Consider the following 22415-nt stretch of genomic DNA (forward strand, 5'->3'; position numbering starts at 1 on the left):
ATGGAGTGTTTCTCTCTTAATGAGCCCTATGCGCTGCGAATTCAGAATAGTCACACTAGTGGAGTGATTTCAAGTTTAGGAGAATGGACTAGTGACCAACATTTTTACATTGTTATTGAACCTATCAACACGTCGTGAATAACAGATGGTGTTGACATCCAACGTACTCCTCTTGGTGTATTTATTGAAGACTGTCGATATTTGTTAAATGTCAACAAGGCCTCTATTAAACACATCTGAAGAGACGATCGATCTGCTGACTTTCTGGCAAAAGAAGGGGACATGCATGATGATTATTTAATAATACGGGAAAGCTCTTAAGGATATGGAATTTTTTCTCCCGGTAGACTTAAGCTACGGCTTTTGAAAGACCGTAAGTTAATTACCTTTTTAGGCCTTTCCAATGTACCAGAAAAATACTATGAAATCTCACATGGCATTCAAATTAAGTCTATCACAACTCTTACAACCTTAATGTTAAGGAGAAGAACAATCATACATGTGAAATTTAGCTAGACAAGGAGTTCACTATGAATAAATCTTACAGGAGTGGACATGTGATATTGATTGGACTAATTAATTTACCATACTTAATAAATTCTAAGAAAGCAAGAGATTCAGTACATGCTTTAAGCTCTGTGTTACCCCTCAAAAATGGAGGAAAAAACAGCCAAAAGCTAGTGAAAATTATAAAAGCTAGTGCTAATGGACCTGAAATAATCCTAGGAACCAAAAACTTGCCATTGAAAACTTTCTTGATGACAATTTCAAGACTCAAAGCCACCCCATGAATGAGAAAGAACATCATGACTTCACCACTAGGTTTCAATCTTCCAATGTAGTAGAAAATCAGCTCATGCATTAGCCCCGAGACGGAAAACGTGGCGAGCACGGCAGGAAGTGGAGCCCACTTCCTCGAGATCCTGTTTGCCACCATCGAACGGACAGGATCATAAACGGTCGGACGAAGTATATTAGTTACCATGAGGTTCCACCTCCTGCCCCAGAAATCCTGGAGCGAGGTAGCCAGGTAAGGCTCGTCGAAGGGTGGCTCGAGCTCGACTCGACTCACCCCTCGAACCGTGGCGCTAACCATAGTCAATATGATCTCTAGCATGAAGTAGATGTGTAGGCAATAGAAGAAGAGAATGATTCTTGGATGCAAATAGTCTTTATAGCTATACACCCTTATCAACATGGCTAAAAGAGAAATCTTGGTAACAATATTCAAAGTTGAATTTGTGGTCTTTTTGGTGGTTTCAACATGACTAGTTGAATATTGTTGAAACTTTATAGGCAAACAAGCCAAGGGAATGAATGTTGAAAGTGAGAGGGGTGGTGTTGATGACAAAGGGCCTTTACCAAATGCAAAAAGAAGAAGCTTGAAATTGGCTAACCATGCAATGAAGAATGAAGTATTGCCACCAAGATTAATGGAAGTCAGATAAAGAGGTAGAATGAAAAATAGACAAACTATTGGAATTATAGCCACAAATCTTGATTTGCCTTTTGGAAGGAATTTGGCTATGGTGTGAGAGTAACATAAACTTGCTAAGACAATAACCCATACAACAATGAAATTGTGGATCTCCCCTTCCATTTCTTCTCTGTATCTTCTTCTTGAAAGATTGATGGAATTAATAGAAACCTATTATTTTTTGTTGAAGAGTATATATATTAATATTGTTGACTTAGGTAGCATGTGGTAGTGGGGTTGGGGAAAGATGGCATGTTTCACATAAAATAATTAGGCTGTTGTAATTTAGGATATGTATTAGGAAAGAAATTTTGCACATGATCAAGGAGATCTGGTTTCTTGGAAAGAGTTTTAATTTTTATATTTTGGATATGACCAAGGCAATCTAGTTTTCTGTGAAGAGTTGGATTAAGTAAATTTTGATAGTATACTGCCATAAATGTTAGGAAAAATGTGATTGCTATTTCAATAGAAAAGATCCCTCGTTAGTCGGGAATAACACTCTTTTTTGCTTTATAATCATGAGCTGTCTTTTATTTAGATTTGTATGTAAAAAAATAGTAAAAGGAATTGGGTTCACATACGTGAGAAATGAATCTGAAGGCAAAACTAATGAATTTATATACGTAAGACCCAATTCAAATCTTGTTTTGGTGAAAATTATTTTTGTCATTTTGAGTCTATCAAAAACTGTCCAGAGACATGCTTATAAAAGAATATGTCCACATTCATACAATTTAATGGAAATTATTTTTTCCTAACCGTTAAATCCATTAATACAAATTGGTGTTACAGTTGTTATATATTCTAGCTATTACAACACAGTAGTTACCTCTACCTATATATCCAGGTTTTGTTTTCTCTCTTCAGAGATATATAAACAAACTTGTTCTTCACTATTTCAATTTGTTGGTTTTTCTACGATAACAGACTCTTTGTTGTTTCTACTTTTAATTTATGTCAAAAGAGCTTATTGAATCATGAGAAATATATTTTTAGCGGTAATAATTTTTAATTGATAATGTCATTAATGACGCTCCTCACGCGTTGAAGAATTTCCGTTGGTTTCCACGATAATTCAAACATAATTTCAGAATATAAGAATATGAAGTGGGGTCATATCGTTACTTATACTATAAACCAACTCAGAGTTGACATCCTTGCTTAGAAACAAACTTAGAGTTAACATTATTACCTACAACTTATTGGAAGGTATTATGTCATTCTAGACGAAAAATTACGGGTACCTATAAATAGTTTGAGGGTGCAAAAAAACAATTTTGAACATTCTAACATTTGTCTAAATAATAAAGATTAGTGTTCAGTTTAACTTGCGTATACATTTTGATATTGTAGTATTTAAAAGATAAAAAGACTCTAAATAAGTGCGTTTTCTTTGTCATGTCCCATTTCATTCTCTCATACTTATCTGCACTACTATGAAATTACATCACCTTCTTAGCTCATGATGCTTTGGGAAATTAATTTCATGACCTATCATTACAAGTAGCTTTTAAGTTTTTTTCTTTATGTAACTGCTTAAAGATTTAGAGTCTATCAGACAGCCATTAGACCATCCAAACACCGTTAACGGAGCTGAGAACGATCATCTATGGCGCTAAGACCCAAAGGCCATGGATGTTGTTAATCGCGCTCTGATCAAATAGCCACGTGCCATCAACCAGACTTAGTGTTCTGTCTCCTTAAAAGTTAGAACTCAAGGATAGAAAAATTACGAGCCTATAGAACAGATCCTGTTCAAGTAAGGTCCTGCTTTTAAGTTATATACTCAGTATAAAACGAAACACAAAAAATTGGTGAATAAACATAATTTTATAGAATCATTTTTAGATATAAATTATAATAGGTCACAAGAAATCATTTATGTACCACACGAAAGGGTAGAATTTTTGAAAATATATCTGATTTGGAATAAATTCATTCTACTTGGCTGATAGGAAAAATTAAAATATTTTAATTGCGATTTATTCGTTGGTTCCCAGGATAAATTTATTCCCAAATATGGTACAAAAAATTAGGGGTGGGATATCTCAACTTATACCATGCACCAAAAGACCCCTTAATTCTTCAGTTCGATTGTTTGGTTTTAGCCCCTTAGCCTTAGCCATCCTTTAACTTCTAGCCCAACACCAAAGGGATCTTTATATAAATAATCGGTCAAATTCACAGTTTACTTTTTCAAGTCGTTATACATAGATTATATAATTATTTATATACAGTTATAACACATACTCCCTCCGTCTCAAAAAGATTGTCTTAATTACTAGTTGGACGGTCAAAGATATTTTCTTTGATTTCAAATACGTTATAAATATTTGACCGAACCCATCGGGAGACACCTGTGATTAACAAGATCTTTCACTTAGATTGATGAGAGGTTAATTAAACCTCGTATCTATTGAACACGAAACTACATCGAATTTGTTCACCGTGAGTGTGGACAGTTTTTTGACAATAAACTAAAATTACAAAGTTTGTGTAATACACTCGCTATGACGTGGCATGATGACTAATTAAAAAAGGACAGGTGACATTTGAGTCCAGAATAATAATTAAAAAATAAATTTTTAAGAAATTTTTTTATTTTTCAGCAAAAAAAAAAAAAGAAAATAAAAAAGGTATTTACTTAATCAAACCCACACTTACCCACGTCCCTCTTCCCCTCCCCCATCCCCCGCTTTCTTATCCTTCTCCCGGAACCTCCCACCGGTGCCATCCCCTCTTAAAATAAGCTGAAAAACTATACAATCGACCGAAATTGGTTAGTGAAACTAATTGACGCAGGGTACTGATTGATCCAAATGAAAAACCGTTGTTCTAGCTTCTCCACTAAATTAATTTGAAGAGGAAGAAAGTATTGAGTAGAACTGTGTAGCCATTGTTTTTTCTCTAGTGGTTCAAATGGGATTCGACGAAGACGAGAAAGAGGCAAGGGAGGGGGCCTATTGCCATGCAATTAGTGGTTGGCATTAACGGCGATGGTGGCGGCGGGGTTGATTTTAGAACCTCCATTATGCCGAGTTTGAGAAAAGTGTCTAAATGGCATTCTCTTTATCTGCGCTACTATGAAATAGGTTTGTAAACTCATGTTTTTGGGAAATCTAATTTCAAAGATCATTACAAGTAGCTTTTAAGTTTTTTTCTTTATGTAACTGCTTTAATATTTAGAATCGTTAACTATAGACCATAAACATTTTGATGTAGTTTCTAAATATATAATTTTTATTTAAAAAAATTAAAGAGTCTATGTTTGAATTCATACCGAACATTAATTAGTTAGTTTGACTCTCATAATCTGAATCGAGACAATCTTTTTGAAAGGGAGGAAGTATTACATACGGATTATACATAATTATAAACATAATTTTTATAGAATAATCTTAATATAAATTATTGCCTAGATGGTTATTTTCGCTAACTAGTGTCGGGAATATATGAAAATATAGCCGATTTGGACACAACATCAAGGTAATAAAGTAATCACTAAGTTAATTTATGTGTCATTGGTTCCTGATTTAAATTTGAGGGATTAAACGGTTTAGTTTTGATGAATTGAATTTAGAATTTTAAGTCTTTCAAAATTTACATATTTAAAAACTATATAAAAAGTATTATAAATTTCAATATTTGACTATTCAAAATATTTAAAAGATATGAAAAATAATGATTTTTCTTAATTAAAAATTTTCTTTTCCTTTCAAGGAATGCATGTGATGAAATGATATTTCTTTCCTTTTTTCTTTATCTAATATATTTTCTAAATTTGTTTTATAATAATATTATAACTATGATATAGCCCCAAATACATTAGCATTGGATAAATTTAAATAATTAAATCATGTCTCTATGCAACGACGTATATATCTAATAATTTTGTTCCTTCTCATTTTTTTTTTTTTTAAGGATCGATTTTGAAATTTATTTTCTATCGATTTATTTTTTTATTTTGAAATTTATGTTTTATTGTATAATTGTGTTACATCATTAAACCTTTATATATTCAAAATAATTTTTTTAAATAAAATTTTGATCAAGAGAAATTTAATGGCAATTTTAGAATTACTAAGAAAATATGGTTGACGCTCTGCCAGTACCAAATGTGTTCTCTAAAATTATTATTATTATTACCATTTTAGATTATCTTTTTGCATAGCTATTTATATTAGATGACAACATAACCATGCACAACTTTTCAAGTATTTTTAACGCGGCTCAAATATATGTATCATATTCGATGTGCACCAAGTAAAAAGAAATAATTTAATATAAAAATAAGACATAGAAAAAAATGTGGTACATACCTCACCTCCAAAAAGTTAGTCTAAGGGACTATGTATTATCAAAAAGGGTGTGAAAATATCTTGATTTATTGAAAACATACTTTGGTCATTTGAAAGTAATAAATAACAAATATAAGGGCAAATATTTGAAGGAGCAAAGTATTAAGCCTTTTTATTATATCTGCTGGCTAAACTAACTAAATGATTGTGGGTAACTAAATACTACAAAATGCCCAAAAGCCCACTCAGGGAGCCCAATTGTTATTAACTGGGTGATTCGCACGAATGTGCCATCTTTGGGTGATCATCTTTGGGTGATCTTTAATTTTTTATCTCTCAAATCAAGGCAAATTTATATTTTAAGGCATAGTTCTGTAGTATGCCTTTTTCGGTAAAGTTTTATCTAACTACATAGAAGTCATGCCCTGTCCAGCATAGTTATGTAGAAAATTTAGTTATATATAGAAACTATGCCTTATTCGTCATAGTTCTATAGAAATTAAGTTATCCTACAGAACAATGCATTAAGGCATAAATTTGCCTCGAATAGATATAGTTTCTATGAAAACCTTGCCTTGTGAATTATTTTTTTTAATTTTGCTGGGTTTCAAACTCATAATCCCTGGTTTCATAGACCAGCGAATAAGGATACTTTGATCCGCAAATGTTTATCAAATGAGAAGCACGGACAAAAATTAAAGACCAAATGAATATTTTCATTTAAAATTCGCAATTCTTTGCTTTATATTTCCGTTTTTTTTCATGTTTTTCAAGAATATCACTTGTCTTTGGGGTTGTCCTTTAATTGGTGACCAATCTCATTTTAAGATTACACTTTAAGTTTTGCAAACTTACCTATAAAATGGGCAAATATATATGAAAATAACTATTAACTTGGTTCGAACCTCTTTCTCCTATAAATAAACAAATCATTATCAGTAACATGCAAATACCTATGAAATGAATGTAATTAAAATCCGCATAATCAAGTATTAAGTATGAAAACTAATTTTATCCGGATCTAAAAAAACATCCAAATATAGTATAACTTCCAAAAATAACTTATAAATCATTGGGTGGGAATGTCATTAATGAGTTTATTATTTTCAATGGTCGGGTAAAATCCATTTCAACTTAATTTTGTGAACTTATAACGATCTAATCAACTATTAATATAATAGCTCTTATTTGGTTTAAAGATGTCCGCTCTTGCTTGAATAAATGGCAAACTTTTAGTGATGTCATTAACAAAAGCAATAGAATCCGAAAAAAGTTTGCAACATGTGTTACCTATTTGAACAATGAAAATAATGAAGCAACTCTTTATCGCAGCCTTTTAGATTTTTTTTTTTTCAAATTAATCATTACGGCATAATAAACCTCTTCAGAATCTTTGTGGCTATTAAATGTTTTAAAATTAATCATTATTAATTAGAGGTATTTAAGTAATTTAACTTTTTTAAGTTAGGGAAAAGTTTGCTTTTAAAATAAATAAAAAATATATTTATATATGCCTCAAGGCAAAATTTTTCAAATAGACATAATTTCTATGAAAACCTTGCCTTGTGATTTTTTTTTTTTTTTTGATTGATCGAGTTCAAATCCGAACTCCGCAGATTTTAGGCGAAGGCCAAAACTTAAATACTAGTAATTTGAGGGACAAAATTTAAAGACCCCCAAAGAAGGACAATTCTGCGAATTGCATTAACTTCTGGATAAGCCCAAAACAAAATGTCCCACAGCCCATACGTGAAGCCCAATTGTCACTCATTGCTCGCCGCTGTTCAAGCCTTCAATATCAAGGTAGCATTTTTTCTCTCCTTTTACTTTCGTTTCTTCTCTCGTTTTTTCTTACGAGACTTAACTTCATGTGTACGTTTTTATTTCATTTAAATTTGTTTGATACGTTACTCAGTTTCTTTTGATATTCGTGTGCATGTCGAATTAGTTGAGTTGAATAATTTAACGTCTTTCGTGTTTGTGTCTCGCTCATATTGTTAAAAAGCTGATTATTACCTTCTTCTTCTTATTATTATTTTTTTTTTTTTCTTTTCATATTCACTTTATTTCTCAATTGCCTTTGTTGAAATCAAAGGGTAATAGTAGATGATTAATTTTCCAATGCATCTTTCATAGTGGATGATAAGTTACTTTGGCTGAGGGTCTTCTAGTCTTTAGCATGAATAAGCTGAGATTCTTGTAATTGCTTCCTGTTGGTAAAAATACAATTACAGTTGAAAAAAATAGAAATAAAAAATTTCTTCTCCGTCCCGGATATTAAGTGTACTCTTGACTTGTTCCCTCTCGAATACAAGGTTTAATAAAAAAAACTTTTTAAATGGGTTGTCCATTCAAAATAAAAATGGTGTGTAATATATTATAATGTCGGTTGAATCTAATTTTTTTAAAACTTGTCACGTAGGATGTTTGACTTGTCAACGTACTAAATTGTATAGAAAGAGGCATTTTTTTGGGATAGACCAAAAAGGCGGTAAGACACTTAAATTGGAGCGGATAAGAACAATTTCTTAGATGACTCCTTGCACTTATATTTCGTTCAATATCGCTTAATCATTTAAAAGAAATTCAAGTCCACTATGGTATATATCTTACCGTGCTTTAATACTCTTGATTGTTTCCCTCGGAACAACTACACAAAAATGAGAAATTTGCGAAGGTTGAAAGTTAAAGTCCGGAGGTTTTACTTTAGTTTGTGAAGGCTAAAGCCTCCAAAGCTCCACCAAAATTACACCTTCTTTTTTAGACGGCTCCTTGCACTAATATTATGTTTGATTAGCCTTAGTGTTAACATCATGAAATTCAGCTTTTAATTTCACTATTTTATGTAGCTAAGGTGCTCCAGTAGTCTTCTAAGATAAAAAGAATGCTCCTGTAAGATGAAAGAATGCTCCTTGAATATCAAAATTTGGAGTACGTACCTTTTATGAACCAAAGCTAGAAAAGTTTGTTCAAGTACACAAGAACAAAACTTAGAAAATGCCTCGACCCATGTTCTCTCTCCAAAAATAGTGCATTTTTTTAAGGATCCGACAAAAATAGTGCATTTTTTGAAAGTCCAAGCAACATGGCCTTTGACTAGTTGAACATTCATAGTTGTTTATACTTTGGTCGTTTTAAACATTGGACCAATGGACCGCATAATTAAGGTCTACACAGATTTGGCTGCTTTCTTTTAGTAGTACAGGTTAAAGAAGTTTGATTTTGTATCCATTTGAGAGCTCTTATCTCACTTCTTACAGTGGTTCCTCCTTTTTTATTTCCTTTTATTTGGTATCCATAAAGTTCATTATTTTTATTTTCAAATGATCCTCATTTCTGTAAACAGTCAATGGAACACGGTTCATTTGAGGATCAATCAAAAGCAACGTTCTCATTGACAGATGAGGACCATACGATGGCAAATGCTATCAGATTCACTCTAAATCAAGAGTTAGTAGTTCACCTCTTCCTTTCTTTTTCCATTATTCATTAATCACTGCTAGAACTTTCATTTTTCTTTATTTCCTCGTACAAGAATAATTTGATATTGCATAATTTTGTTTGATGCGGAATAATTGGTAAAATAGAGGTCCTCGATATCTCACTTTGTAACATTCCGCTGATCTCATGTTAATCTTGTCGTTGCATGTTCAGTCTTCCAACCCCTCCCCCGTTTTATAAACAGTTGTTTGTGCTCCAAGCTTAGGACGATAATTAACTGATATCTACTTTCTTGCAGTCCAAGAGTAACATTTTGTGGATACAGCATTCCACATCCCTCTGATGCTCGAGTGAACATAAGAGTTCAGACTACTGGTAAAGCTAAAAGCCGTCTCCAACTCATCTTTATCAACGATTTCTCGAACTTATAGAAGAAAAGCTTAAATCTTTCTCTAGCAATAGCAATACAGAAGTAATGTTTATAGGGCGTGTCCTTTCATCATGTATTGGGGAACTTATTCTCGTCTGTCATTCAAATTGGCATCTTGCATCCATACTAATGCTACATGCTTGATATTTGCTAAAACTTCCATCATGGACTTTTTAAATAGTTGTTTCATAGTTCCCGTCAAACCTAACAGACAAAGTTCGGTAAATATTTGATGGATGGATACTAGAAGAGTTAAACTTTTGACAAACTGGAAGGACCAAAACCGTTAAGTACATACTTAGTGGACTATTTTGAACCTACCCTCAAATATAAAGGACCATTTTTGTTATTTTTTCAGTTTTGGTCATAAAAATATCTGTAACTTTTGTTGGTCTATTTGGTTTCTATTGCAGGAGATCCAGCGAGGGACGCATTGAACGATTCATGTCAGGATCTAATGCTTATCTGTGAGAACGTTAGAGACACAGTTGAGAAGGCCATTTTAAAGTTTAAAACTGAAGAAGGTCTGAGTTCTATGGATATCAAGAAATGATTGACAGGAAGTTTATATAACCTTCTATCCAAGTGAAATTTTGTAACCTTATTGGCACAAAAGTTTTTTTTGCAGAATCATTTTACCTCCATAGGCCATAGCCCATATATATGTTACATCAGATTGTTAGCTGTAATGCTTTTGCTTTAGTTCTTGTCGTAGACCGACCTTCTGTTCTTTCAATTGTGCCTCTCTATCAACTTTGCATCTTTTCAGTTTGATCCAAGAACTAAGAGCGGTCAAAGTCATGTCTGCAATGTGCTAAGGAGAAAAGCTCTTTTGGGAAAAATTTAGAGCTACATGTATGATCCAATGTGCCATCATGTTCCAATTCATATGCCACAAAAGAACGCATAAGGAGAAAAATAATTTTCTTCATTCTCAAGTTAATGACATGAATTGAGCTTAAATAAAATAGTGAAGATTCATATAAGCCGATATCAACTTATTTAGAACTGAGGCATAGTTATTTTCCACTTGAGAAGTTTAAATCCTTTGAAGTGAGAAAACTGGAACCCGTATTAATATCTTTAAGGCAAAATAACAGAAATGCTGAACCAGGAAAACAAACTAAAAGAACAAACCAAAAGATTCTGGTCAATATCTTATTATTTCATTGAAAATGAACAAACCACTCACATTGATACTGCTATTGTAGTATATATGTACAACTGAGACTATAATATACACCGACACAACTTTGATTTCCCATCTATACTTGGGAAAAAAACTTGTTGTTGCAGTCATCCAGCTGACACTTGTTATACACCCTCGAGGCAAATCAGAACTTCAAATCATTCAAAACTGGTCGTTCCCACACATTTCCACTAATGCTCCTTATCATGTCTGTCTCCTCGACGAAGATGAAAAATATTGAAAACAATCATTGATATTTAAGATGCATTAGCCAAACAAGGACTCTTTTGATTGAGTTTTTCGTGTGTAAAGCCTTCAGTAGATGTATTCAGTAGCCTGCAAGATTGTTCTACCATCAGTTTATAGGTTGAGGGATGCTCCCAAGCTATAAACGAGAACTTGTCACCGTATCGCTCCATTCCTTCCACCAATAGCTGCCAAACTAAGGCTCCTGCACCAGCTTTCCTCTTCTTTGCCGACTCGTAAATCTTGTCATAAACTATTTTCAGAAAAATATTTCTGTCTAATCCATCCTTCTGCATACCCGAAGGAAATCCAACTTCTGTGAAAAGAACGGGCTTCTTGAGAATCTTCTCAGCTTCGCTAATGTGAGAATCAACCCAATGAGATAGAAAATCTACTTTCTTGTCAGAATTTATACCTTTGATCCTGCAAGAGAACTTCTTTTAACAAAATCGAGAAAGGAAACACTGATGAACACATAAATTTTGATGTTTACACTACATCATCTTGAAAGAAAATAGGCTTGATCCTTAGAACCCGTTTGGCATAGCTGACAAATAAGTGCTGAAAAGCAAATTGAAGTGTTGAAACTGATTCCATAAATAAACAGTTATATGTTTGGATATTAGTGTTGAGACCCATAATAATTTACTACCACAAGCAGATTCATGCAACTAGTGAAAAGGGTAGAATGTGTGACAATGTATTTGATTTGAAATAAATTTACTCTGCTTGACTAACCAACTGTGAGGGTAAGCATGAACGGAAGTAAAATCGATGTTTTCAATAGCCGAGTTCTCAATGAAGTCCACTCCAAGTGATGCAGCCCATTTCCCTGGGTTCAATCCAACGCTTCCAGTTTTTTCCACACCGTAAAAGCCTTCGAGTCCAATAGTCACAAGATGCTTCTGATCTAAACTTTTGACATATCCAGCCATCTCTGCTATCCACGCCTGTTCACGAAATTACCAAGTCATGTCAAGAAAGAAGGTACTACAATCAGACCTCTCTATAACAGTCATCCTCTATAACAACATTTCATAAAAGGCCAAGTTTTGTTTGAAACCGATTTTTCATGTTATGTTATATGTTCACTGTAACAACATTTCGTTATAACAACCAAAAAATGTACGAATAAACAACGTTGTTATATAGAGGTTTTGACCATAGATGCAACATGAACAGTAAAAACTGTTTTATGTACTATCCCAGAATTAGAGGTGGCAAAATTAGCCCATTAAAACATGACCTGCCCAAGTTTAGGTTGGTCATTGACCTGCCCATTTATTAGCTCAACCCATTTCAGTCCATCAAACATCGGGCTGATATGTAGCCCAAATTCTCCCATAGAGATCTCATCAAAATATTTCAAAAAGTCATTTTTATTATTTGATATATTATATATAGTCATAATAAATAAATAGTTTTATTAGGTACTAAAAGTTTATAAAAGAACAAACAAAGAAAATTAAAACTTAGCAAGAATTGGGCGGGTTGGGTTATGACCAGCTTTTTAGCCCATTTCAGACCAAGTAACTATTGGGCGGGACAATAACTCGCCCGTTTACTAATCAGCCCATTTTGACCCGCCCATTTGACACCCCTAACCAGAACTATTGATATGAAAACTAATTCGGCCAAACAAAGTCTTAAGTAAGAAATGTTAGTGTAATTCCAGGGTGACATGATTGCAAGTGAGTATCTTTGCTAAGATTTTCCTTGCTTCAAAATTGCCACTTTTCTAGTGTCATTGAGAGGCCAAATCTCACTAGCAAGTAGTATAATCCGAAAAACTAACCTGGAGAGCAGCGCCTGATGAACTGGATTCACAACGAGGCTCATTTATGAGTTCCCATGCAAATATGGCTGGTTCTTCTGAATATTTAACTCCACTTATGGAGTTTTTTCTTGTCACAACAGCCTGTCAGATGCAAAAGGGAATCGAATTATAATGTGCTTATAATTCATCACATGAAAGTATATAAAAACTGGAAAGAAACTGCATAACTACGAATTACTATGTTAAACTAGGAACTAAGGTGGTATACATGATATTGATGCAACTATGCAGGAGCTTCAGAAGACACGACCATTGAAGGCCTCAAACTGATTTTAGACTAGTTAGTGCTGCAAACTGTGACAAAATGACACAAATGGTCCCTTATATTTGACGATAGATTCAAAATAGTCCCTTAAGTATGCACTGAACAGTTTTGGTCCTTTAAGTTTGCCAAAAGTTAACGCTTCTAGTGTCCGTCAATATTTAACAATTAGTATTTGTTAGATTTGACAGAAACAGTGGAAAAAAAGATTTAACCATAAACACCAAGAAAGTCCGGTCAAATCCAAAAATAGCAGAAATTATACCTCAAAAAGTTGCACCAAACATAAATAAAAAATAGCAAAAACTAAAAATTGTACTTCTAAATGTGAGTTCCGGATAGTTCCCTTTTCTTTTCATAGTCCCCATCAAATCTGACGGACAGAGCGAGGTAAATATTTGACGGGGATCAAAATTGTCCAGTGGATACTTAATGGACTATTTTGAACCTCCCTTAAACATAAGGGAATATTTTTTTCTTTTTGTAGCAAACAGTTGATAATACCACCTCAGATGCTTGCACACAGTGTCAACCTTTTAGATGAACAACATTTATTAATAAGTCAATCGATAATATAAGAAAAGAAAGCAGAGAGATGCTGCCAGAAATTAAAAAAGAAAAAAGAAAGCCTCTAAAAAGTATATTGGATTCACATTGTTGAATATCATAATTTTGCTTAATTTGAACATACCTTGACAAAAGACTTGTAGTACTCTCTGACAGCTGAGCTGGTAAAGAATGCATCTCTTGATGAAGAAACGTTGGTACCTGCTTCTTGCGCCCACCTCAGATATTGAGCAGTGCCACCATAAGCTTTTAAATTGTTTACAAGACTGAGGATTAATCGAATTTTATGCTTCCTTGCCTCAACAATAACATAATCCAATCCCTGAAATTGGTAAGATAAGAATATATCAAAATGCAAAAAAAGAAGTGGCGATTTATTTGTACTAGGATGGGACTTGTAAGTGCCATGTGGCCTAAAATCACATTACTAAGAAGGGCCACGAACAATAATTTGTAATAGTCTAATAAGAGGAACAGACTTAAGTGAACATATGCTTGCAGATACATCGGCAAGATAATCGTTAGAAATTGCAAATGCTGCACAATAATATCTCTTTTTTTTCTAGTGTTGGTCTACTAGTATGTCATTTCTGTTGCTACTTCTGCAGCATTCTCATTGCATTGGATCGATTACATAATAAAGACTAATATAATGGATTTTGAACAAATACTACATAAAATTCGTATCTTCGGCCATCTAGGATGCAATCCACTATCCACAAAAAATTAAATTGCTTTTAATGATATGACCTAAAGCGGGTCTATCCTTAGTGAAGCCTTGATAGCTTTTAGGTGTTTAACTGAATATATTCAAAGTTTCAAACCTATTACTCCACCAGCCCCAACCCCTCACCAGTGAGAACAAGGTACATATGAGTTGGTCGATTGTTCTTGCTTTACGGTTGTGTTCGGGGCAGTTTGTGCACCTCTATTCTATAGGTACCTACAAAATGGTCGCGATTTATCCGTCCACCAAGGTTTTACCAGACGGGAAGAAATCACCTAGCATTTTTGGTAAATTCCCTAGTCTCCCATGATTTTCATCCCACTTCATTCACCCCCAGCCACAACCTTAGTTAATAGTTGATTATTCACTTATCATACAAATTAAGTTATACTGCCAATTGTGGAGCACAGTATTTAAGTTAGGCATAATACATAAACAGGCCCTCAAACTAGGCCTCAGCTAGCAAATGCCCTGCAACTTTGGGTGTGCACAACTAGGCACCTCAACTTGTCTCCACTTTGTCAGTTGAATACTCCAACTTAAAAAACGATCATTCAGACACCTCCAAAATTTATGTGTCACGTCCGCATTTGTGTTTACGTGTTCAACCTTATACAAGTTGGGGTGCCTACTTGTGCACACCCAAAATTGGAGGGCGTACTTGCCAGCTGAGGCCAAGTTTGAATGTCCGTTTATACAAAAGACTCAAACTTTACCTATTTTCACTAAACTTCTATTAACAAATAAAACCATCTTTGGTTCAAGATAAACAAATCAACATCTCACAATAGAAACTTGCAAATGATTCTCTCTTTTTTTTAATCAAGAAACAACTTCTCAAGAGTGTTCAATAAGTCACTACAACTACTTCAATAATCCCAATAATTGCTAAAAAAAAAAATAAAAAAAATAAAAATAAAAAGCATTTTTACCTTAAAGACTCTTTCATTGAAGACACCAGGTAAGAGTTGAAGATCATTGGGACCACCACCATCACTAAAAGCCCAAGTTCTACAAACACTTAACCCCATTTCAGCTCCTCTTTTCAACATCTTAGATACCCTAAATCTTGAATATTCCCAAACACTTTCTTCCATTAACCAATAAGAGTTCCATCCATTAATATACGTTTCTTGAAAATTTAAAGATTGCGTCTTTGGGTTTTCATTCTTGATGACAAATCTTGTTTGATTAACTCCAACAAATCCCATATAAGGTTGTCTTAAAAAGATTTGTGGGAAAGAGAAATTAAGGTTGTCATTGAAACTCAAGTACAAAAGTAAAAGAATGGTGAATATGCCTAATGTTGGATACAGTTTTTTGTCCCTCCATTGTGTGTCCATTTTGGAAAATTTTTGTTGGTTTGTTTATCACTTTATTGTGAAATGTTAGTTAAAGGGGCTTTATTTTAATATCCCACCGTCTCAAATGTGTAATAATTCTTTTTTTTTTTTTAATTCTAAAGAAAGGAGTATTATATTGCACTGTATTGCTTTAATTAATACTCTTTGGGGTCGTTTGGTAGATAGTCGAAATTATCTCGAAATTATAATTCCGGGACTAATTTATCCCATCTATTGAGATTATTTTATACCATCTAAAAGATGGTATAAAATAATCTCAGCATAAGTGGGATAAGAAGGTATAAGCTGGGATATCCCAGCTTATACCTTCTACCAAACGAGCCCTTTGAGTCAACTTAAGTGTCTTATTTTTCTTTAGTTAATACTCTTTGTGTCAACTTAAGTGTCTTATATTTCTTTTTAAAATATTTCGAAAAAAGTGTTTCTTTTTATATTTAGTAAGTTCTCCAATTCTAAGAAAAGTTTAAGACCACAAAATTTTAAAGACTACACATATCTTTCATTTAAGATCGCAAAATTAAAAGTCTCTATTTATTTTTTAAATTTCATGTCCAATCAAACTAAAACACTTAATTGAGACGGAGGGAGTATAATTTTAGGATTGAATGTTTCGTTTTTTGTCAGTTCATAATGTCACTCTTCATCAATATGAACAATACATTTGTAGTAAAATGCATAAAAAGGTGGGTAAAGACGTAAAATCCGATTATTCAATAACAAGTATGGGAGCAAAATGAGAGGGAAAAAAAAAAAAGATAGCGATGATCACATTAAATTGATCGTTATATAAAATGACAGTTTTCATCTTTACATAATAAATAATTAACAATAAAATATAAGAAAATTTGAAAAAACAATCGGACCAAACATTGTATCTAAATTGATACAAAAGGTGACAAGCAAACAGGTTTTGTATCACCAATGTGATGTATTTGGGTTGCTAATTTCTAACTTCTAAACATTGTGTAACAATAACTTCAATGAGAAATATCTTAATTTACTACTCTGCTACCTAAATTATTTTTATTTTATCCTAGGTCACACTTTTCAATCATTCATATTCTTGCCTCAAATCATATCATAGTTATTTATTATTTTAATGAAATTCAATTTAATTTAAGAATAAAATACTTTGGAAAAACATTCAAATTTAGCTATCAATCATCTATTATATTTCGAGTTGAAGCTCTGTTAAGATCAATAGCAAATAAAAGACGACTTATAGCTAAAAAGGGTATAAAAATATACTCAAAAATAAACCGATGGCAAAATTAAAATAATTGATATAATAAAAGGATATTCTTAATTCTTTGCATTGGATATAAGTGTGACATCAACATCGTTTAAGATAAAGGTGTATCAATTTGGTACGTGAAAGAGATTTAGATCATTTTTCTCTTCCTCTCTTATTTCTTTGTCCTTTGTTGTTTATTTGTCACTTAATAGTCTTATGTAATGAGGATTGACAACTTTCCAAATGCTAAAATAGAGAAGATTCCAAATTGTATCAAACGTGTGGTTTAGTGTTTTTTTTCCAGACTTGGTTTACAGATGTCATTGTCTTAACCTCATTTTCATTCCACCCTATAAAACTTTGTTGTGTATCTGAATTTTCTAGTCGGTTTGATTCGACTACATATCAAAGAATTGAAAACATAAATAGAATGTTGCACTCAAAATTTGGCATTGTAACAAGTTTCGGAGTCACTACTTTTTAGAATCTCTCATTGTGTCAAGGGATAACAAACAGTAAAAATATAATAAAGAAATTTATTTTTGCTTTATATATATGTTATAATTATCGACGGAAGGTATTCAATTCAACTCATCCAATAGCCCTATGGTCGAGCTATTGATGTGGTCGTATCTATAAAAATTAAAAGTTATAATGTGAAGAAGAAAGAAAACACAAAAAGTTGCACCCGCAAGTATGCTATTTTCTTTATTGTAATAAATTAGCTGTCTTATTTTTCAGGTAGTAAATATCACTTATAATGATCATTTGTAATTATTTTGTAGAAGATATGATAGTCTTAATTACTACTTCTTTTTTGGATTTCTTTTTCATGATCGCCAAGTGTCTAAATTATGGTCATGCCGAGCCAAACTTCAAGTAAAAATGTCTAAAGTTTGCTTGAACAGTCAATATGCTAAATTTCAGCTAAGAATTTCTAAAACTTCAATCTTGTGTGCCTGAAATTATTTTTGAAATGACAAAACTTACTTTGTTTTAAAAGGAAAAAGAAAAAAGGATTATAGAGTACAACTCAATTGGGTTGATTATCAAGTTTTTGCACGAATTGCCCTTCAAATGCATTGCTCTTTAATTTTTGGCCCTCATATATGTGGTCTTTAATTTTGCCCCTGCTATTTATTTATGAAAATATCCAGAATTGTTTCGCTCGGCATAATTTCTGTAACATTTTTATCTTCGAAAACTGAACTTTTGCCTCACTCAGCATAAATTATGTAGGAATTAAGTTATGCGACATAAGTTTTGTAGTACTTTTCAATTTTGAGGTTGTAATTTTTGCCTTGTCTAGTATAATTTGTGTGAATGTTATGATACATATGCCGAAGTTAAACGTAAACTATCCCGAGCGAAATCTAAAATTATGTCATTTTTAGATTATGTTAGTTTTGAAAGTTTTGTCTTGTCTAGCATAATTTGTGTGGAGGTTATGATACATATACCAAAACTACACGTAAAATATGCCAAGCGAAATCTAAATTATGTCGTGCCAAAAAACGGTGAAGGGAAATTATTAAAGACCACAAATTTGAGGGTCAAAAATTAAAGACCACCCTATTTAGGGACCTTTGTGCGAATGACCCGTTAATTAATATCTCCAAAATCCAATAGGCAATTTGCACGATTGCCCTTCTTTGGGGGTGGTCTTGAATTTTCGTCCCTCAAATTACTGGTCTTTAATTTTTGCCTTTCGCCTAAAATATCCCGAGGTTCTGGGTTTGAACCCCGGCTTAGTCATAAAAATAAAAATAAAATCGCAAGGCAAGGCTTCGCAAAAAGTCTGCCTTATGCGGCAGACTTTGCCTTAAGGCATAACTAAAGTCTGCTAGATACGGCAGACTTTGCCTTATGAGGCGAACTTTTAATTATGCCTTAAGGCAACGTCTGCCGCATAAGGCAGACTTTAGTTATGCCTTAAGGCAAACTTTTTGCAAAGCCTTGCCTTGAAATTTTTTTTTTTTTTTTTTTTTACTGAGCAGGGGTTCGAACCCAAAACTTAAGGATATTTTCAGCCATTTTTTTAAGCGAAGGATAAAAATTAAAGACCAGCGGATTTGAAGGTCAAACCGTGCAATTTCTTCAAATCCAATTGGGATGGTACATAGTTGGGCTACCACAGATGTGGCCCAACTTGTATACCCAAGGCCCAAAACTATGCAAATTTCAGTTCTTTGAGGCAATACATCAAACAGATAGTAGTATCTTCAGCAAATACTCCATAAAGAATCAGAAAATCTCAGAAGACAAAGTAAAATTAGTAAGTTTTATGCTATTTCTCAGCTATTTTGTTTCTTGTTAGTCTCCATATATATCTACTATCTATAAATTGTTTAGCATTCTGCCTAACAAGTTAAAAACAAGGTGAATCAGTACTTCAAGTTGTAATCTTTATTGGGTGTCATTCAAGTAAACATTTTGAGCTTGGTGCTTTGTTATATAAAATTTTGATATTTTTTTGTTAGTGGGTATATGAAAGTTATCACTTATCATATTGGATGTGGTTCTTTTATGTTTGATATTCCCTCCATTTTCATTTTACGCGACGGCGTTTGATTGGGCACTGAGTTTAAAAAAGAAAGTCTTTTAAAACCTGTGCTCTAAAATAATCCATATATATTTGTGTGAATCAGCACTTCAAGTTGTAATCTTTCATGGGTGTTGTTATAATAAACATTTCAGATTTTGGTCTATAATGGGTGTTAATAAAGTTAGCAATTTGAGTTTTTTTTTTTTTTTTTTTTCCTCAATGGGTGTTATGAAAGATATCATTTTGGATTTGTTGCTTTGATTTTAAATATTCCCTCCGCCCCATTTTATGAGAGTAGTGTTTGACTGCACACGGAGTTTAAGAAAAAAAGACTTTTTAAACTCATGCTTTGTAGCAATTCTTTGACATTTGTATTGCTATCGATCATCTCATAAGGTAAAATGAAAAATTTAAAGTTAAATTGTATCTCAATATAAAAAACTGTCTTTCTTATTGGGACGGACTAAAAAGTAAAGTGTGCTACATAAAATGGGTCAGAGTAAGTATCACGAGGCGATTTTGATACCCTTTTAAAATTGGAGCTCTGTTGTTGATATTTAATCTGATAGATATCTTCATAACTGATGTAGTGGTTATGGATTGACTAGCACTTTCACTTGTTTTCCTTAGCATTATGCTGTTATTCTTTTATGCAATAAGCTTCAGTAGTTCTGAATTTTTCATCTGATTCATAGGCAAGCTTGAAATTAGTTTAAGGGGTTGTGGTTTGTGAAAGTTTTGTTGGAACATTAAGGGGTTAGGATCATTCGTTGCGTATGTAAGGCAGGCAGGCGGATCCAGGATTCGAATTTTTTGGGTTTCTACAACGATGTCAAGTAAATATACAATAATAACTAGGTTCACAGAATTATTTATAAATATTATATATATGTATAGGGTTTGTGAAAGAAGCTACTGGGTTCCCGTGAACCCATAAAATACACTCTGTATCCGCCAGTGAAGGCAAGAATGTTTCCCGGAAATCATTTCCCGGAGCAAGAAGGTAAGTATTTTTTCAGGGCTGACAGCAGAGTAAAATTCTCATATGTCATTCAAGTTGAAACAAGTAGTAAGACTTTCGCTCATATGATCGATCATATACTTGTGGAGAATAGGCTTGTTAAGTGTTAACAATACAGTAGACATGCGAGCGTTGGCTGCAAAAAATAAGCACGCTCGCTATAATATAAAGTGGAGTACGACATGTGAGTTATAGGCCGTATGTCAAGGGCGCTAATTTAGGCTGCTTCTCCTGTTCGGAAATTTGATTCGATGATATACCGGTTAAGCAAATTTGCTGACAGTTTTGCATGTCATAAAATTACAGCTGTTGACTATTTCACTCACTCTTATAGTTGAAGGATAAAATGTGTAATGACTATTTAGATTTAGGAGATTCTTCATTCACTTGACTAGCTTATCTTGGTGAATCTCCTAATATATAGATACGAAACAGGAAGCGTGAGAAAAAATGCCTTATCTTGCTGTTAGTACATTCGCACCTCATCTTTATGTCCTTCTACATCTGATTGCCTTGTCTCTTTTGCATCTTCTATCTCTTTAAACTGTGTTTGCACGTGCTAATATGTCGATGACTTATTTTAGGTTCAAAATGCAAAGCTTGAGATCATCTATTCTGAAGTATGTGAGAGTTAAGGTCCCATTGCAAGTAGTATTTCCTCGAGCTGAAGGCCGGAATGCGTTAAATATACTCAATTTGCAAATACGCGCGTGTAGCAGCTCTGGTGCCACCAATCAGGATCAGATAAAGGAACAAGTGCTTAACCTGGTGAAGAAATTTGACAAGATTGATGCAACCAAGGTACAATTCATCTATTTTCCGTTATCCGAGTTTTTCTCAACCTTTCTTATCAATATTTTCCTCTGCTGGACAATATCAATTCCACGGGCGGAGCTAGAAGCCCAGTAACTTTTACTCAAACAGTGCATTTGTGTTAAGAAATTCAGCAAATATGTATAAAATACTAGAGTTGGAACACAGTTATTATCACTTGAAGTTGTCATTCAGAACCCATAAAGTTGAAATCCTGGCTCCGCCTCTGAGATTCAATTCAACACATTTTGTGGCAAACTATGAGTTAAGGCGGGGCGGGGCCAGTATTTTTAGTCTCTGTTCTGGACCACAATCCTATTTGCTTATTCATGGTTCCAGATAGGTTTTTGTACATATTAAATGATTTTTTTAATCAAATACAGGGTTTGAGCCGAAGCTATTGGGTTCTACCGAACCCGTAGATACCACTGTGGCTCCGCCCCTGAGTCAAATAGTGAAGATTACAGCTGAATCCTAAATCTTCTTTTCATAGGTCACTGAGAGTGCTGATTTCCAGAAGGACTTGAGCCTTGACAGTTTAGATAGAGTGGAACTTGTCATGGCTTTTGAAGAAGAATTCTCGATTGAGATACCCGATGAAGAAGCAGACAAGCTTAAATGTTGCGCCGATGTTGCTCAGTATATCATTTCTGGAGGTCAGAATAAAGCTCGGGAGAGTTCATAGAGTAACTCATTAGTTATCCCAAGGATCGGATATCATGTCGTCGGAATAGACAAGGTTTCTTTTGAACATTTCTCCTGGATATTTTTTTTTGTCTGATAAGTTGTTAAAATCCCAGGATTACAACGTCCTCAACTTCTTCTAGCTCGTCGTTTAGTTTTTGTGGATGAGTGAATGATTTCTACATTTACGCACCCCGGATTTTAGTTATTGATTCTGCGGTGAATACAATTTATGTTGTTACTTTTATATATATCATTGAACGTTAGTGCATCTGGT

General features: G+C 33.5%; 4 protein-coding genes and 1 non-coding gene across 8 annotated transcripts; 2 read left to right on the forward strand and 3 right to left on the reverse strand.

The window, feature by feature from the left end:
* Positions 1-366: 366 nt before the first annotated feature.
* On the reverse strand, positions 367-1950 carry LOC132060526 (acyl-CoA--sterol O-acyltransferase 1-like). Its single transcript, XM_059453541.1, has one exon. The coding sequence runs from the start codon at positions 1598-1600 to the stop codon at positions 542-544; it is 1059 nt and encodes a 352-aa protein (XP_059309524.1). The 5' UTR covers positions 1601-1950; the 3' UTR covers positions 367-541.
* Positions 1951-3028: 1078 nt separating this feature from the next.
* LOC132061739 (small nucleolar RNA U3) lies at positions 3029-3249 on the reverse strand. The gene has a single exon (XR_009416156.1). It is a non-coding gene; the product is annotated as a small nucleolar RNA U3 (small nucleolar RNA).
* A 4292-nt stretch (positions 3250-7541) lies between these two features.
* On the forward strand, positions 7542-10356 carry LOC132060527 (DNA-directed RNA polymerases I and III subunit RPAC2-like). Of its 2 annotated transcripts, none has more exons than XM_059453543.1 (4): positions 7542-7581; positions 9125-9228; positions 9518-9594; positions 10063-10356. In XM_059453543.1, the coding sequence occupies exons 2-4, from the start codon at positions 9128-9130 to the stop codon at positions 10200-10202; spliced, it is 318 nt and encodes a 105-aa protein (XP_059309526.1). In that variant the 5' UTR covers positions 7542-7581; positions 9125-9127; the 3' UTR covers positions 10203-10356. The 2 variants fall into 2 exon arrangements, with proteins under 2 accessions (XP_059309526.1, XP_059309525.1); XM_059453542.1 differs by having other exon boundaries at positions 7549-7650.
* A 437-nt stretch (positions 10357-10793) lies between these two features.
* Positions 10794-15855, reverse strand: LOC132058804 (mannan endo-1,4-beta-mannosidase 6-like). The gene is made up of 5 exons (XM_059451160.1): positions 15410-15855; positions 13875-14072; positions 12880-13002; positions 11823-12034; positions 10794-11507 (listed from the first exon to the last, which is right to left on the reverse strand). The coding sequence occupies exons 1-5, from the start codon at positions 15818-15820 to the stop codon at positions 11096-11098; spliced, it is 1356 nt and encodes a 451-aa protein (XP_059307143.1). The 5' UTR covers positions 15821-15855; the 3' UTR covers positions 10794-11095.
* A 3393-nt stretch (positions 15856-19248) lies between these two features.
* Positions 19249-22409, forward strand: LOC132058807 (acyl carrier protein 3, mitochondrial). 3 transcript variants are annotated; one of them, XM_059451162.1, is made up of 3 exons: positions 19249-19350; positions 21226-21442; positions 21948-22409. In XM_059451162.1, exons 2-3 carry the CDS (start codon positions 21233-21235, stop codon positions 22137-22139), a joined length of 402 nt encoding a protein of 133 aa, XP_059307145.1. In that variant the 5' UTR covers positions 19249-19350; positions 21226-21232; the 3' UTR covers positions 22140-22409. The 3 variants fall into 3 exon arrangements, with proteins under 3 accessions (XP_059307145.1, XP_059307147.1, XP_059307146.1); XM_059451164.1 differs by having other exon boundaries at positions 19249-19341; XM_059451163.1 differs by having other exon boundaries at positions 19344-19454.
* The last annotated feature ends 6 nt before the right edge of the window (positions 22410-22415 follow it).

Source organism: Lycium ferocissimum, chromosome 6 (genome assembly GCF_029784015.1).
Source record: "Lycium ferocissimum isolate CSIRO_LF1 chromosome 6, AGI_CSIRO_Lferr_CH_V1, whole genome shotgun sequence".
NCBI lineage: Eukaryota > Viridiplantae > Streptophyta > Magnoliopsida > Solanales > Solanaceae > Lycium > Lycium ferocissimum.